This window comes from Egretta garzetta, unplaced genomic scaffold (genome assembly GCF_000687185.1).
Source record: "Egretta garzetta isolate BGI_Z169 unplaced genomic scaffold, ASM68718v1 scaffold59, whole genome shotgun sequence".
NCBI lineage: Eukaryota > Metazoa > Chordata > Aves > Pelecaniformes > Ardeidae > Egretta > Egretta garzetta.
In genome coordinates this window covers 2524807-2541764 of record NW_009267230.1, presented here as the reverse complement: position 1 = coordinate 2541764, position 16958 = coordinate 2524807, and the positions used below count along the sequence as shown (strand labels likewise).

The 16958-nt window shown below is 41.8% G+C and overlaps 1 protein-coding gene across 1 annotated transcript in view; it reads left to right on the top strand.

Annotated features, from left to right (window-relative positions):
• The window catches only part of GOLPH3 (golgi phosphoprotein 3), a 34150-nt gene extending 24364 nt beyond the window's left edge, over positions 1–9786 (top strand). The window contains exons 3-4 of the mRNA XM_035902705.1: positions 1434–1548; positions 5847–9786. Of these exons, the coding sequence (XP_035758598.1) occupies positions 1434–1548; positions 5847–6271 (540 nt within the window). The 3' untranslated portion in view covers positions 6272–9786. The remainder of the gene's footprint in view (positions 1–1433; positions 1549–5846) is intronic.
• The last annotated feature ends 7172 nt before the right edge of the window (positions 9787–16958 follow it).

Genomic DNA, 16958 nt, shown 5'->3' with positions numbered 1-16958 from the left:
GAAGAGAAGGCTGTGGGGAGACCTGATTGCGGCCTTTCAGTACCTAAAGGGGGCCTATAGGAAAGACGGGGAAAATCTTTTTAGTAGGGCCAGCTGTGACAAGACAAGGAGTAATGGTTTTAAACTAAACCAGGGTAGGTTTAGACTGGATATAAGGAAGAAATTCTTTACAATGAGGGTGGTGAAACACTGGAACAGGTTGCCTAGAGAGGTAGTGGAGGCCCCATCCCTGGAAACATTCCAGGCCAGGTTGGATGGGGCTCTGAGCAACCTGATCTAGTTAGTGGTGTCCCTGCTCGCTGCAGGGGGGTTGGACTAGATGACCTCTAGGGGTCCCTTCCAACCCAAAACATTCTATGATTATTAGAACTATGGGACAGAACTAAACTTGGGATGCATTTCAGTAGGAAACTTGAAGTTTTTCCAGGACACCTTACTGTGAAGCTTTACAAAAACGAGAGGTTTTGCTTGCTTCTTCTCTTGTATATGTGGAATTGTGTTGTGTTAGTTTTTCTGTCAGTTGCCTGTTACCTTTTTACCTTTATTCAAAGGTATTGACTTGGGCTAGTTGAGTCTGTTTGGTTTTGGTTGGTGCTCTTGTTTTTCTAACCAGAAAAAATTGTACATGGTTTATATATCTACTTATACTGGTAAACAAGCAGTTACCCAAATTCTTAAATTTATTATGTTACTGTAAATGATTTTTTTTGTTGTTCTCCTGTGCTCTCTTGAGGTAAGAACTCAAATTATTTTAGAAGTTACTAAATTACAAACTTAAATTATATTGCATTTATTATTGTATATTAGGGGTTTAGTAGTGCATAAATATTTTGCATAATATTTGTGGTTTAGCTGTTAGTGAACAGAACATAGTGTTGCGTGTCAATGTGAAGTTTAGAGCTGTAAAACTTAAAAGATTTCTTGAACCTATTTTTATCCATGAATACATGAAAGAAGAAAATTTTTCCTGCTTTTTTAACTTGTAATGGATTTCTCAATTTTGCATGGCCTAATTGCTTTAATACAGTATTTTTTTAACAAAACTGACTTCAAGGAGTAAAATAGACTGCCATCAGAGAGTAACAGTGTGGTATACTTTGTTTTGGGGAAGAAGTGAAGGACCTGGATGGGTTAGTGGATTATCTTCCCTAAAAAAAATAGGTATTAAGCATGTTACCAATACTGTAGTTCTAGTCAGTTAACCTTAACTTAAGTTTTAGATAACCTAAGATTTAACGTAGCTTTGTAATTAAAATCCTAGGTAGGTTTTTTTTTTTAATAACGAAGGGGTTTTTTGAAGTTGTATATTCTTAGAGAAGTTCCTTATTTTTTAAAATTTCCTTGGTTTTGTTAACAGATTTTTCCAGTTTTTATTGGTGGATGTTTATGGTGTATGAATTAAGTCAAAATACTGAGTGTTTATTCTGTCCTAGGTGATTTGCAAGTCAGATGCTCCTACAGGGGATGTTCTGCTTGATGAAGCTCTGAAACACATAAAAGAGACCCAACCTCCCGAAACAGTACAAAATTGGATTGAACTGCTTAGCGGTAAGCCTTGGACATAATGTTTGCTTTTTTTTCCCCCAATAAAGCTAATTATCTGGCATCACTAGAGATTATACACTAAGGTTTTTGGGGAAAAAGTATGCAAAAAAGTTAATTAGTCTGTCCCCTAGGGTAGTCTCTTGTTGATTGTAGCCTTTAATCAAATATAAGTAACTGTTGCTTTTGACTTAACTTGGTACAGAGAGGACCTAGATAGAAGTGTCAGCAGACATCTCAGCTCTGTGGAAGAGGTGCCTGCCACAGACTCTGAAGTAAATGAGGACTGCACCCTGGAGATACAGCTGCCTTTCTCTGTAGTTGGAAATGAGGGTTAGTGGAAGTTTGGAGTATAGGTGAATGGATTCAGTATTCCCATCTTTAGATAAAGAAAGGAGATAAGGAGCTCACCACTCTTTTAAAAATTGAGGATGATTTGGCCATTAATCATAAAGAAACAATAGTCAGGAGTTCTTTCTATTTTTCCGTTAACTGGAGAAATGTGATAGATACTTTCAAACGTTAGATACTTCGTTGTTCAAAACAAATTCTTCAAGATGAGTACTTTGCATACACCTCTTCCTCTAAAGCTAGGAAGTTGTTGCAAATATAATGAAATGTCAATTAGATTTCATCTTCAAAATTGCAGTTAACATGTTCTTATACCTCACCAACAGTTGTATCCTCAGGATGCATAAATTAAACTTAAATTACAATGGCCTCTTTTAATATGTAGTGCTTTTATGTTGTTTTTGTTTTTCTGTAGCCAGAATTCATCACTGGGGCTTGTCTGTTTTTACAAAACATACAAAATGAAGTTTGGAACAGATCAGACCTGTACTTCAGTTGTGCAAACAGTGCAGGAAAAAAAAAAAACCAGTTTTGTCAACAACATGACTCTGGGAGGCAGGGGTTGATCAGGCTTGAAGTTGTCTGTCTAAATCTGTTCCTTGTGACAACTGATAAGGAAGAGTTTCAAAAATTAGCAAAATCTCTTGATCTTTCTCTGCCTTCTTGTTATCATTGTGTTCTTCTGTTGTGGTTTAACCCCAGCGGGCAGCCAAGCAGCACACAGCAACATACTTACCCTCTCCCCCTGGTGGGATGGGGGAGAGAATTGGAAGAGTAAAAATTAGAAAACTCGTGGGCTGAGATAAGAACAGTTTAATAATTGAAATAACATAATAATAATAATGAAAAATTGTAGTCAAAAGGAAACCAACAACAACAACAAAAAAGCACAACAAAAGCCAGGAAGAGCAAGTGATGCAACTGCTCACCACCTGCCGACGATGCCCAGCCTGTCCCTGAGTAGCGGTCGCTGCCCCCTGACCAACTCCCACCAGTTTATATACTGAGCATGAGGCCATATGCTATGGAATACCCTTTGGCCAGTTGGGGTCAGCCGTCCTGGCCCTCGCAGCTTCTTGTGCCCCTGGCAGAGCAGGGGAAACTGAAGAGTCCTCGACTTAGTATAAACACTGCTTAGCAATAGCTAAAACAGTGTCTTATCCACATTATGCTCACACTGAATTCAAAACACAGCACTATGCCAGCTTCTAGGAAGAAAATTAATTCTGTTCCAAGCCAAATCCAGGATATTCATCCTCTACCACCTTAAACAGCCTTCCTTGCCCATCAGTTCCTACTCTGTCTTTGCCATCCCTCCCCTCTTGCTCCTTGACTGTCAGACAGAGCGGAACAAAACAGTCTTTGTCAGCAGGGGGCATGGCTGCTTCGTAGCCTTGCAGTTCAGCTCTTGCTCTGCTCTCCTTCACTTTTACAGCCTTCAAAAACAATTCATTTTTCTTGTCCCAAATACATAATTTGTGCTGACATTTCACCTTCTCTTCCAGTGCAGAGCACATCAGTTAGTACTGATTCAAAAAAGGTCAACTGATGAATGAACAATGTGGTAGGTTTTCTCTGAGCTAAGCTAAGGTTTTCCTGACCCTGCTGAGCTTTGGCTCTGGGAAGATAGTTACTGTCAGTGCTGTGGCTAGGACTTGGATCAATCATTTTTACTTACATATGGTTATTAATTACTAGTTCTTGGACAGCACTAGGGTTCTTTGCATTTCCCATGGTTTGGAGGACCAGCCTTTAAAGAAAAATATTTTGGTGTTTTGTTTGGATTGTTTTTTTTTTTATAAACTCTTTTTAGAATTTTGCTTTATGGCCTTATCCTGGAAAAATAGCTACTCTATCCATAATTACCAGCAATGTGAAGAATGCTGCTTGAAGTTACAGAACATAAGAGTTCAAAGCCATCATGGAAATATTTATATGAACGTTTAAGGTGATGCTTGCCAGGCTGGTGGTGTTTCAAAGATAGCCTCTAAGGGAAGCAAGGGTAGGGAATACAGAAGTTTGGATCAAAATGTCAGGTGTTCTGTAGATGTAACAAATTTATCTCTGTGTTTGGACAAGCAAGTGTCTGTGTAATTGAGGAGACTGGTCACAAGGTGTCACCACAGTACTGATTTTTATTAGCATATAACCACATCCACATAACAAATGTAGAAAAATCTGGGAAATAGCCTTTGCCCTGTGAAATCCTGTAAGGAAACCACTTTTTTATGTCTGTGTGATAGTTTCATTCATGGTCAAGCTACAGAATCACATTCAATGAGGTGTGGGACTACAGGGACTTGTGTAGTTCCGGCCTGGGTGGGTTCTCTGCCTTTCACTATTCAGTTGGTGTCACCTCATTTGTTTACTTAACTTAGTTGTTACTTGGCTACAGCGTATGTCACACTCTGTCACAGTGGGAGAAACCTTAAACTCATCTGTGGTTTTTGTTATTATTATTGTATATTAACCAATGAATTTTTGAGAAGCTTTCTGATACAGAAAGAAACTAATCCAGAAATCCTCACATTATTTATATGAAAACCCCATCTGTGCAAGAAACACTTAATGCTGTTTCTTCCCTCACCTCTTAAAATGCATAGACTCTTTTATATCAGGAGGGGATTTTAGTACTTAAGATAAATACTTAGGCTGGGCCTAAAATTTTGAGCTTAAGTAAAATCTTAAGCAAAGGTAGATTTCGCACTGCTTAACAATTTTAGCTTTATCAGTAGCTGTTGATGCTGATTTTGTGCTTTTTAAATTCCCTCCTCTATGCACACAGTCACACACTGAAGGTCCAGATTCTCCTGCCTTAACAAAAAGTATTAGAAATAGTTTTTATAGAAACCTTAAAGCCCCTGCCTGCCATGTGCTCCAGTGTACACACGCACTCACACAGTGTGTGGTCGCCGCTTCACCTGGCAGGGCAGGGAGGGAGAGAATGAAAACCTGAAGAAATAAAGAAACGCACGGGGTAGGCGTGTCTTAGCTTGTCTTGTCTCTGTGGCATAAGGGAAGACAATGACACTTCTTCCAGTCTCTGAAATGGTAAAAGGCCGGAAGCAGACAAATGCACAAGATTGGAGGAGATGCTTATTTATATTATTAAAAGTAAACTCTTCATGACTGGTTTGGGTTTTGGTTTTTTTTTTTTTTTTTTAGTACAGGACTGCTTATTTATCATATCCTTAATCAACACATGGCTTAGCTAGCATTTTGTCCCAACTTTAAACACACAGTGAAGGTCCTCCAAGGAGGCTCTCATGGTCTCTGTCTCTATGCCTGTATCTGGGTAGGTCAGAGATCAGAGAAATGCTAACATGAGCACAATATCTTAGTGTAATAGTCAGCTATATAAATTTGACAGCTTATCCTGCAGCACAGAGTGGGGTGGGGGGAATCACTATAATAGTATAGCTTAAACTGTGCCTGACTGTTGGGTTATTGCTTGCTTCTAGGTGAAACATGGAACCCATTGAAGTTGCACTACCAACTACGAAATGTCCGTGAACGGTTAGCTAAAAATCTAGTGGAAAAAGGTGTACTGACAACAGAGAAACAGAACTTCCTTCTTTTAGAGTCTTTTTCATATTTTTAAAAGTAAACTCTTCATGACTGGTTTGGGTTTTGGTTTTTTTTTTTTTTTTTTTTTAGTACAGGACTGCTTATTTATCATATCCTTAATCAACACATGGCTTAGCTAGCATTTTGTCCCAACTTTAAACACACAGTGAAGGTCCTCCAAGGAGGCTCTCATGGTCTCTGTCTCTATGCCTGTATCTGGGTAGGTCAGAGATCAGAGAAATGCTAACATGAGCACAATATCTTAGTGTAATAGTCAGCTATATAAATTTGACAGCTTATCCTGCAGCACAGAGTGGGGTGGGGGGAATCACTATAATAGTATAGCTTAAACTGTGCCTGACTGTTGGGTTATTGCTTGCTTCTAGGTGAAACATGGAACCCATTGAAGTTGCACTACCAACTACGAAATGTCCGTGAACGGTTAGCTAAAAATCTAGTGGAAAAAGGTGTACTGACAACAGAGAAACAGAACTTCCTTCTTTTTGACATGACTACGCACCCTCTCACCAACAACAATATCAAACAGCGCCTCATCAAGAAGGTTCAAGAAGCAGTTCTTGACAAATGGGTGAATGACCCTCACCGCATGGACAAGCGTTTGCTGGCACTTGTTTATTTAGCCCATGCTTCAGATGTTCTGGAGAACGCTTTTGCACCCCTTTTGGATGAGCAGTATGATTTAGCCACAAAGAGAGTGCGGCAGCTTCTGGATTTAGACCCTGAAGTTGAATGTATGAAAGCCAACACGAATGAGGTTCTGTGGGCTGTTGTAGCAGCTTTCACAAAATAACTGCATTCAGACTGAAGTGTTCTCTCTTCTTTCATGTAAACCAGTTGTTTCTCTTCTATTGACTATTCATGTTTTCTGTAATTTGTACCTTCTCACACGATGAATCGGCTCTTGTTCAATGGGAATTTTAAGTGGTGTATTCCCTCCTTCTCTGTGTATCTGTATACAGGATTCTGCTGGTACAAGAGACCTTCCTGTTTAAAAACAACAGAAAAAGGTTTTACTGCCATATTGGCATTCCATTTCCTATTCAGTTTGAGTTATCTGAAATACTTTGTTTAATCTATTTTTCATCTTACTGTTACTGAAGTGGTTTAACATGGGAAGCACCTCAAGGAGGAAATGCGCATGCAGTTGGACCACTAGTCTCAGCCGACACAGGTGTGTGCATGCATCAATACTTCTGCAGTACAATTCATAACAGATTAAAAAGGGCCTTTTTAAATCACCAAAGCTCCACGTTGAAGTGTCTGTCAGGACATTTTATATACAGATGTTGTTTCAATTATATCTAACAAAATTACTTTGAAAGCAGAAATGCCATTAAGCAGCTTTGTCAATAGTTCCTGTAAAATGCCCCATAAAGTTTACTTTTCATGCAAGTGTACGCGTACTTATATTTTCATTAGAACGATAGCTGAGTCATAAGGCTAGTATAGAAAGGTCCAGTTGTTTCATAAACCAGTTTTGGGATGGGATACATTCCATTATATTGTATATATAGTTCAAATTGTATATTAACAACTGCCCCATCTTAGTATTTTGCAAGACCTGCTTAGTTGTACACCTGGTGCCCCTTATTTGCTGTCAGCCATTGCCATTTGACGGAAGGAAAGGCTGCCTGTAAAGAGCATGTATGTGAAAGCTGTTTGTTTCCCGTGTCTACAGAGTTTGCCATCCAGGTGTTCTCAGTCTATGCATTGCCTTCAATAATTAGTGTATGGAAAGACACCACTTTCTATTGTTGTACTTTTTTTTTTTACCCCCTCCTGTATGGAAGAGGCTCGTGACCAGTATAATTCTTGAGTGCAGTTTTCAATTTTGTACACAAATTAATGTTCATCTCTTAAACCTCATAATCTATTAACAACAAAAACAAAAAGTCAGTCCTAGCAGGTGTTGCATGTAAATGATTAGCAAGTAATGACTGCAGTTCAGAAGATTAAGATTTCTGTAATGGGACGCTCTGCTATATTTTAATTTTTTTATATACAATTATGCTGATTAGCACTCTATTGTAAAAAAAAAATATAAAACTTGGCTTTTTAAAATTTATTGCCTCTTTGCCACTGCTTGTTATCTCCCATTGGTTTCACAGTGTAAATATTATGCATTGAAAAAATTAAGCTTTGATTTATATTTTTTTCATCATAACAATGCAGATTTATAGTGGGGCTTACAGGTGTTTAGAAACCTTTTTGGTTAATATTCAGAGCAAGAATACTAGATGGTGTATAACTGTAGAGTTGAAATTTAAGGGATCCCTTAATCTGTATACTAGCTTTTTACCTACAGTAAATAAACTATGATCTTGAAAGTGCCTGAAACAGAGCAAGCATGTCATTTTTATTTTTTGTTGCTAATTAGAAAGGTTTTATTGCTTAACTGAAAGCTTTAGTTAATATCCTTCTTATTAGAAAGGGAGAGTTTATATTAAGTAGATCAAACTGACCAAATCAGCGGTGTCGCTCAGACCTGCAGAATTCATGGCCGAGACACTGAGCCAGCCTGGGAGCGCGTGGCCGTGCCTGCCGTGGGTAGATCTCTTCTGTCTTGAGCGCAGCTCGACAGCCTCATCTGTGACTGGACTTCCAATTTTGCACTTCATTTTCAATTATTTAGATGCTTAAGTAGTTGACTCTAAACCACAAATTCATCATACCTATACAACCTTTTTTTTAATAAAGGTTTTTAAATTATGGTCCTTAACATTTAATGGCACACTGTTCATTCAGTTCTTAAATGCTGTTTCTTTAAAAAAAAAAATTAAATTAAAAGTATATTGTAAGATCTTTCAAACTCTGGTTTACAAATAAAAAGACAAACAGTGTTCTCTCAGTTGTAAGATGCTGTGTTTAAAACTTTGAGGAGCTTGGGCATGAACTTTGGACATCTTCTTTTAAACGTTTCAAAACATGATTGCTTTAAGTGGGGAAAAAAAAAAGAGCAAGTTGCAGTGCTGCTCTTACAGAGAGTATTCCATAAGCTGCCAAATGTACTTGATGGTATATGCTAACTCGCTGCTTTCGTTGTCTCTCTCTCCTGTGATCTGTGCTCTCATTTTCTGTTGCTCTTTTGAGAGCAAAGTAATTAGGTGGAAAGGTTGGAAAAGCAGTCGAGTATTCAGGAGCAAGTTAAGTGCACAGAACTTTGAAAAAATGGCATTGAAAATCTAAACCTCTTGAAACATGCTCCAGAGTGAAAGTATCCTTCGTAGCCCCTTTTCTGTCCTCTCATCTTCCTTCTGCCAGCATTTACCACGTTCCTGCTGGTTTCATGTTGGGTTGTGGAAGATGCTGGGGGTTTGTCACCCTTACAGCCAGCATGGTTTAAAAGAAGTCACCCTTTAGTCGTCCCATCTCCCCACCCAAAAGAGGATTTGGGCTTTTAAAAATATTTTTCACATAGAAGATAAATACTGTCAGCAGTTACCAGCTCTATTTTGCTTAAAAGACACAAGCTCCATGATGGGGAAGGTTTGTGCTGGGTCTGTCAACTTTGGTGTAAGTAATGAAGGTTTTGTGAAGAGCGACGGTGCCTTTTGCTCGACAGCCTGGCATGAGCCTGGGTGCACAGGGCAAGTAGGTGAGCTTTTGGATGGAGTCCTGAGCCCTTTGTTGTGCTTTATAAAAACCCAAAGCCTCGTGAGTGCTACCAGACCTCGTGCCTAACGAGGGTGAGTTCGGCAGGTTAACAGGGGCTGGTTTAGCGAATGTCTTTGCCTTCCCTGCAATTTCAGGTTCTAATGAAATGGTTAAACATGGGAGACTGCTTTGTTCTGCAGAGACTGAGGTACCCTTCTTCCTATTAGCTGCTGCTGCAGCTCACAGAGACCTGGAGACCTGGTCTGGAGACAGTTCTGTCCACTCCGAGTCCTCAGCTCTCAATGGCTGCTTGAAGTGAAGATTGCTGTCATAGCCTGAACTTGAACCTGTGCCTCAAGGAAGAATGTATGTATTATTCAGGGACACATTTGTTTAAAATGAACTTTGAAGTTAAAGTGAGAAACAGGATTTTGAAAGTTAAATCCCCAAGCGGTGTGTGTATATACACACACACACAGTTCTACCGTCCTTGAGATTCTGTGTCCAGAGATGGTGTTACAGTGCTCCTGCATGGGGTGTTAGTGAAACCTGTGTGCTACACATGGTGCTTTCGAGGCAAAAGTTGCATAAATTGGCTATAAAAGGCTGGTGACTGAGTGCTCGTGTTCATGCCCATTTCTCCTACAAAGTGAAGATATGTATTAACTAATGTGTTCTCTGTGGACTGGACTGAGTCTGTACCGAAACAAAATAAAGCACCCTTTCAAGCTGTGACCTGCTCATCGTCACTGTGTGTCACCTGCATGCAATACCGAAAGGGTTTTTTGTTTTGTTTTTTTTTTAAATTTGCTAAGTAATTTCCAGTTCTTCCTACGGCCCTGGTCTTCACCAGTTTGGGAAAGAGAACTTTTAGATCAAAGCCACTGTTCTGCCTGCTGGGCTTCAGGTAGTCAGAGCCTGTTGTGTCCTAGTTTCCCCTGTTGTCCGTCTGTCTTTCCATACGGAAGGAAGTTTCCAGCTTCGCAGAAGTAAGAATTTTTTGGAAAAGTAGCTCATTTATTTTGTGGTAGTGCTTGATGTATACAACAGTTTACTCGGGAAGTGAGATGCCATCATGTGCTTCCTAAGTGTCAAACATAAAGTGTGATTTCAGGTGTGCGCAGGAGGTGGCCACCTTGGGGCAGGGGGAGGATCTCAGGATGGGGAAGAAGCTGGTCAGAGCAGCTGCATCTCTAAATAAGATCTGGAGTTTCCTCCCATTGGGTCTTGTTTTCTCCTGCCTACAAAGCAGCAGCATGAAGCCTGTGAAAAGACTAAGGAATGCCTTCTGACTCGGGGAGAAAGAGTTTCTGTAGAAATAGAAGAAAAGCTGCTTCCTAAGACAGCAGAAAAGAATAGCAAAAGAAATGCTGATGAGCGTTCCTGATGAGTCTTTGGCTCCCCCTGCCCCCTTTTGTACATCCAAACAATTTGCTGTTTTGGCTTTTCTCTCTCTTGACTTTGGGCCATGGTCCCCTCTGTTTCTTCACTTTTCCCTGTAGCTTGGTGACTTGCTCTTCCATGCTTGTGAATGAGTTGTGCTGATTTCCAACCTTGGATGTTTCCACTCTTGCCTTTTTATTACTAACCTTTTTGTGCTATCAGTTTACTGTCAACTCGAGCTTGAATCTCCTGTCCTCTGAGCCGCTTTCCCCGCTGCTTTGATTCCCTGCTGATGCCTCAGGGAACCTCCCCTTCTTCAACAAATAATGTTTGTCAATAGGAGCTGCCTCCGTGGCTGAACCAATGCAGGTGGCCGCCTGCTACAGCTTATAATGTGGTTTGTTAAGGAGAACAAAGCCTGATGCTAATTTACCTTGAAACTGCTCCTTGCCTGTGTCAAAAGCAAGCTGCTGCCCGTGCAGCAGGGAGGACTTGCAGCTGAGGATCGTGGTTTTGCCAGTTCTCTACTGTAAGTTAGATCTTGTTCCTGAGCCCGTGCTCTAAGGACTTAGTATCTCTTACTCAAGCTTTTCCTACAGTGAGCACTATATACAAGAGTAATTTTCCCTTTTGGGGTCTCTGCTTGTTGAAAAAAGATTTGAGTTTGTGCTGCAGCTCAAAAAAGTGTCTTCGCTATTTGGCCATTTATTTTTATGGAAGTTGCAGATACTTAAATTATTTAGAAGGTTTTGTTACTTTTATGTACTTTCATTAAAAGGGACAAGTGGGAGCAGAAAGAGGCACAGATATATGTACAATGTGATCACATAAGTTGCTTTCCTGGCAAAGTGGACTAAAATATTTTAGGTTTTAATATTTCTTTTCTTGACTCCCAATATATCATTCAGTTCCTTCCCACCTAGTGTATCTGACATCTGCTCAGAAAGGATTTCCCGCCATCTCATGCACTAGTAGTCAGGATTTATAATCTGTTGCTCCTTCCTTTTGTACATTTATTCAAATCTTGGATGTTTTCTTCCTCTTCCCTGGCACTGATCTTGAAGGTGGGTGTTAGGAGAAGACTTTGGTGGTTGTAAAGCAAAGTAACAGGCAGTTCGTAAGTTTCCTTTGCCACTGCCGGGGCTGCAGGTCCTTCTTTGTTTCCTGTCCGTTCAAATGAAACCAAATCATGTCTCAACCAGCTTTTTAAATCCTGCTCTGTCTCCTTAAGCCCCTAAGGACCTCAGTCACTTCTGAAAACAAGATTTAGCTAAGTCATGTCTAAGTTTTGCAGCGCTAAACAGAACAACACCTACACACCATTAAAGTCTCGGACCCTGTATTCAGAGGACTTGCAGAAACAATTAGCAAAACCAGGTGGTTTCTCCAAGCAGCAATCTTGCAGTAACTCACCTCTGGTGCGACAGGGAGCAGAGCCCTTGTTGGAGAAGTCACACTGGTGCCTGAATAAAAATTGATCCAGCGGAGCTTCCTCTCCTGGAAAGGTCTGAGGTTCCGGAGGCCGTTAATCTTATGCAATGTTCTTAATGACATTTTGAAGAGATCTTGTATGGATGCATGCTTCATTACCCTTTTTCCCCCCTGGTGGAAGTGGAGTTGGCCATGGCTCAGGGGCTAGGAAGACTTGCTGCCTCCTGGGTGATGTAGGAGCTGCTTTCCATCCAGGCAGGCCATGAACTGCGATAGCTGTGATAGCCCCGAGCATCTTCCCCTGGAGGCCCCACCCCATGTGTGCCAAGGAGACCTTTGGGGTGGAAGAGTTTCTCCGAGCAGGGAGGAGGGGACTGGAGAGCTGTGCGCTGAGGGGTCTGGCTCATGTCCGCCAGCCAATACACTGCAGATGTGTCTGGGGCTGCACTTGTGCCTGCGTGGGAGAGGAACAGCCGGCTGTTCACAAAGGTTTCAGTCATCCCGGAAAACACCACGTCATGCGGGTGAGTGGTTGTACTTGAAACGAGGGAGTGCGTGTGACTTTCCTTAAATTGGAATATGTACAAATAAAACAAGCCTGAAATAAAATGCAATTATGAACACATTTGGGATAACAACTGAGGTCTGTTTGCTGGATAAGTTGCAAGCAGGAAATGGAGCTAAATTCACTGCATTAATAAAAGCCTTGCTGCAAATACGGTGTCTGATGTTAGGCACTAGCTATTGAGAGCTTCCTTCTGAGATCCAGCTGAAGATTTACACGCATTTTAATACACTGAAATCTGAGACACTCAGCCAGAGACATACAGAATCCCTTCTGTACAAGCAGGGGAATTTGTACACAGCATTTATAGGCATTTAAGCTAACTTCTTACATTTTTCGTTAAGAGGAAACAAAGTCATCTTTTGCTTGTATTAAAGTTTCTTTTTTTTTTTTTCCTTTTCTTTCTTCAGTAGAGAATGGACAGGACCTGCTGCCAAGATCACATATGGCCGACAGTCAACACAAGGGTTAAGGATTTGTGAGCCATGAACAGCAGAAATGTCTGGCACATTTTCATTTCCTCTGCGCAGCGATGAAGAGAAGCAACCATTATACAGCCTTAATTGAAGTGTATCTTCATAAGGCAATTGCTTGGAAGACAACTAGAGGTATGAGCGGGTTGGTGACTATCCTGCTCATAGCGTGTCTTGCAGGTTATGTTCATCAGCCGCACAGAAAGGAGTTCAGAAAGCTGAGGGTTCACCCTGTGGGGTTACAGTAATGAACGGGGTTTGAGTCTGCTTGGTCCTCAGCGCTTTGGTTGTACAGTCAAATGAGTCCCAGCTCTCCCACATTGGTGTCTCTGAGCTGCTCCGGGCTCTGCAGATTTGCCATTGCCGGTTTCAGATGTGCATCCAACTGGAAAGGCTGCCCTGGAAGCTTCTTTCCTCCCAGGCTCGTCTCCTCTCCAAAGGCTGGGAGCCCCATGCCCGTAAGCTTCCCACACTCAGCGCTGGAGATCTAGAGGGTTCGCAAAGGTGCTGCACGTACACTGTTTCCAGATGAGGCAGCCCATTGTGAACACTGTGAGTCCACCACTGAGTGAGGGAGAACCGAGTGGCATGAAATATGGAAAATGCTGATGCACTCTTCTTGGCCTGTACCGCAGCTTGGTGTATGCCCCGACAGCTTGGCATGGAGGGGGGCAGCCAGCAGAGCTCAGAGCAGCTGGATGTACACGGATCCATAGGGCTGGATGGGATTCACCCCACAAGGGGCTAAGAGTGATAGTGAGCTTCAGCTGGGAAAGATCACGGTGACTTGGGGAAGTCCTTGAGGACTGGACCAGTGCTGCATCTGTCTTTGAGTTGGAGAACATGGTCCAGTCAGCCTCTTCTCAAGTCCTGGGCAAGTGCAGGAAGCACAACCTCTTCAGTTCCCTTCCAAACATGTAACACGGCAGGAAGGTACTGGAGAATGCTCAAAGATTTATGAAGCACAAATTGGGCCAGACCAGCAAAGCTGCCTTCTGTGATGAAATGCCTGGCTATGGGGATGGGGGGCGGCAGCGGATATAACACCACTTGGCTTCAGAAAGGCTTTCAACACCATCTCTACAGCACTCTTGGAAAAAAGCTATGGAAGTAGGGGCTGGAAGACTGGACTGTTAGGTGAGTTGAAAATTGTCTAGACCACTAGGCTCCAGTAGTAGACTGGGTCTAATATTGTTCAGTAGTGTCATCAGCCACCTACATGGAAAGAGAAGTTGCATCCGCCCTGTGGACAATAATAAGTTAAAGGAGAGTGGTTGACATGCCAAATGGAAGAGCTTCAGTTCAATTTCAACATGAAACTGGGGCAACAGACATGTGAAGAAGTCAAGCAAGGAGAAGTGCAGAGTCCTGTGCCCAGGGTGGAAAAAAGGAATGTACTGGTGCAGACTGGGAGCCAAGTGGAAGTGGTGCTGATGGAAAGGACATGGACCATGCTGAATATGTGCCATTAGGACACTCTCATCACAATATGAAGAAAACAGGCAGTAGTTAAAGGGAAGTTGTTAGTCCCTTCTTCTCTGCAGTGGAGATCTTGTCCACATCAGGAATTGATGTGGACAAGATGATGAACAGTTGTGATGGTGACAATGATGATAAACAGATGATGAACATTTCATGACGGACATTTGTCTAGCTTTGGGTCCCCTGGTTCAAAAGGATATTGGGAAAATAGGGTCCTGCAAAGGGCTATCAGTATGGTCATGGATCTGGGGAACATGGCCTTACAAGAAGAGGTAGAGGGAGCTGTGACTGTTTAATCCAGGTGATAGGAGTCCTGGGGGTCCACAGCTATTTGGGGGGGGGACACGACCAACTGGTGTCAGTAGCCGCAGATAGTATACCAGTGGGCAATAGCATCAAACTGCACCTTTGGAGTTTCAGATTGGACTTTAGGAAAGTTTCTTCACTAGGAGGGTGGTGCGGCCTTGAGGCAGACTAACTAGAGGCGTTGTGGTATCTCCATCCTTGGAGGTCTTACACACTTGTCTAGGCAAAGCCACAGCTGACTGAATCCAGTGTTGTCAAAAACTCCACTCCAAGTGGGAGGCTGAGCTGGATGACCTCCAAAGGTCCTTCTCAGCTAACATTTCTGTAATCCTGTGATCAGCTTAATCACTTTGACTGAGACTGCTAGGTTGGATATTCCAACAATCTTTCCACTTAACAGGCTGGTCAAATAGCAGAGGGAGAGATGGGGAAATAGAGGGTGGTCTGCTCTTGTTCCCTTTGAGCAGAAGAAAAGCAGTCCTCACTGTTTACTCACGGTTTACTCAACCTTGTCCTGAATGCCCCAAAATTTTACACATGCTAGAAACGTTATTCAGTTCTTTCATGAGATTGGATTTAGATGCAGATTTTTAATGTCTAATTTGACTGATAGACTGGAGATATTGCCAGCCAAACTGCCAGAATCAACATTTCTTTTGCAAGACGATGTCGATTTTGAGCAGATAATGCACCGAGGTGGTCTCATCTGGGCAGCAAACCCAAAGCAAGGCACCAGACCTACCTGGAGCACAGTAGGGGGGATGTGGGGAGGGGGAAAAGCTCTGCACCTCTGGCCACTGCCGTCAGAATAGCATGGGCTGAGAAGTTTTTTTGAGCTTTTGCAAAGTCATGCAAGTCCATGGGTGTTATTTATAAAGTTGTTTCACTACTTCAAGCATTAAGGAAAGCATCCTTATTGTGGATGCTTCTGTTAAACAAAAGGACGTGAGAAACTGTTTTGCAAAAGCCTGAATTTCTGGGATATTTTCAGCAAATATGTATACCTGTCACTTTCTTCAAAGACAGGATTGTGTATCTGCACCAGTGAAATGCTTGTCTTTCCTAATTAATACCCATCCATATTTATGAATGAATATCAAGGAACTTAGTGGTGCAGCATGTTGTATTCCCTGTGGGGAACCCTCCTACTGCACCCATCTGTAGAGTAAGAGTCTCATTTACACCATGGTGTTCAGCATAGGTTCTTGTCATCTCTTATTTTTCAGTTCAACCTCATTTAAGTCCAATAAATGAATTTCCACCTCCGTTCAGCTTCCCTCAGGAAGAGAAAAAGGCTAATGTCACCCCAGAAATGGACAGCCAGAACACGAACCGAAAACTGCCTTTTCTCATTCCACCATAAGGAGAAACCAGCCAGGGTCATTTACAGAGAATCAACAAAAAAAAAATGGAGTCAAAAAGCAAACTCAGCTGCAATCCCAGTTTGCTAAACAGCTGGATTCATATCATAAACCGTGGTAATTGTTTTTTAATTTAATTAAGTGTGCACATAGCTATGTAATTAAAAAGCATGTAGGCGTTCTAGATTTCTTTAGAAACTAGCAACCACTTTCAGCCTTGTTCTCTGTCTGCCCTGAGTCACAGGGGATGTGAAGCAACCTTTCTGAAGAGCATTAAAATCTCTGGAAAAAGAAAGAGGATGTTTCAAAGCAGGTGTCCCATGTCAACGCAAAGAACAGTTTACAGCTGCTACTAGAAACTTAAAGAGGTGTCTGTCCTGTCCGACCCACCCCCCACCCCAGCCAGGGTCTCTGGGCACAAGGTGGGATTCGCCAGAGATAGGACAGAGCAGAAGGGAAAGGATGGAGCTGCAAGCTGAACCTTCTGAAAGCGTGGACCGACCCCAGTGCCCAGGGAAATCAATATCCCTGCAAGTGCTCATTGCAACAGTAATTTTGTTGTTCTTTTACTGCCTATGTTTATGTGGATGTGAGGCCTCTTGCAACCGCCTAGCTTTTGTCACAGGGCAGACCGTGTGTGTTTCAGTAAGCACTTAACATTTAAGTTGCTGAGTTCTGTGATGCATGAGCTGGACTTCTGAATTTTTAACATAAAATACACCTTCCTTTGGTGCCTCTTAATTCTAGGACTGAAGGGATAATTCTTGGGTCTCCTGCCCATGTTTTCTCTAAATAAGTGACTTTGCTTTCTTGTTAGCTTTCCTTCGTGACCTGTTATATTGCACAATTATTAAAAAAAAAAAAAAAAAAAAAAAAAAAAAC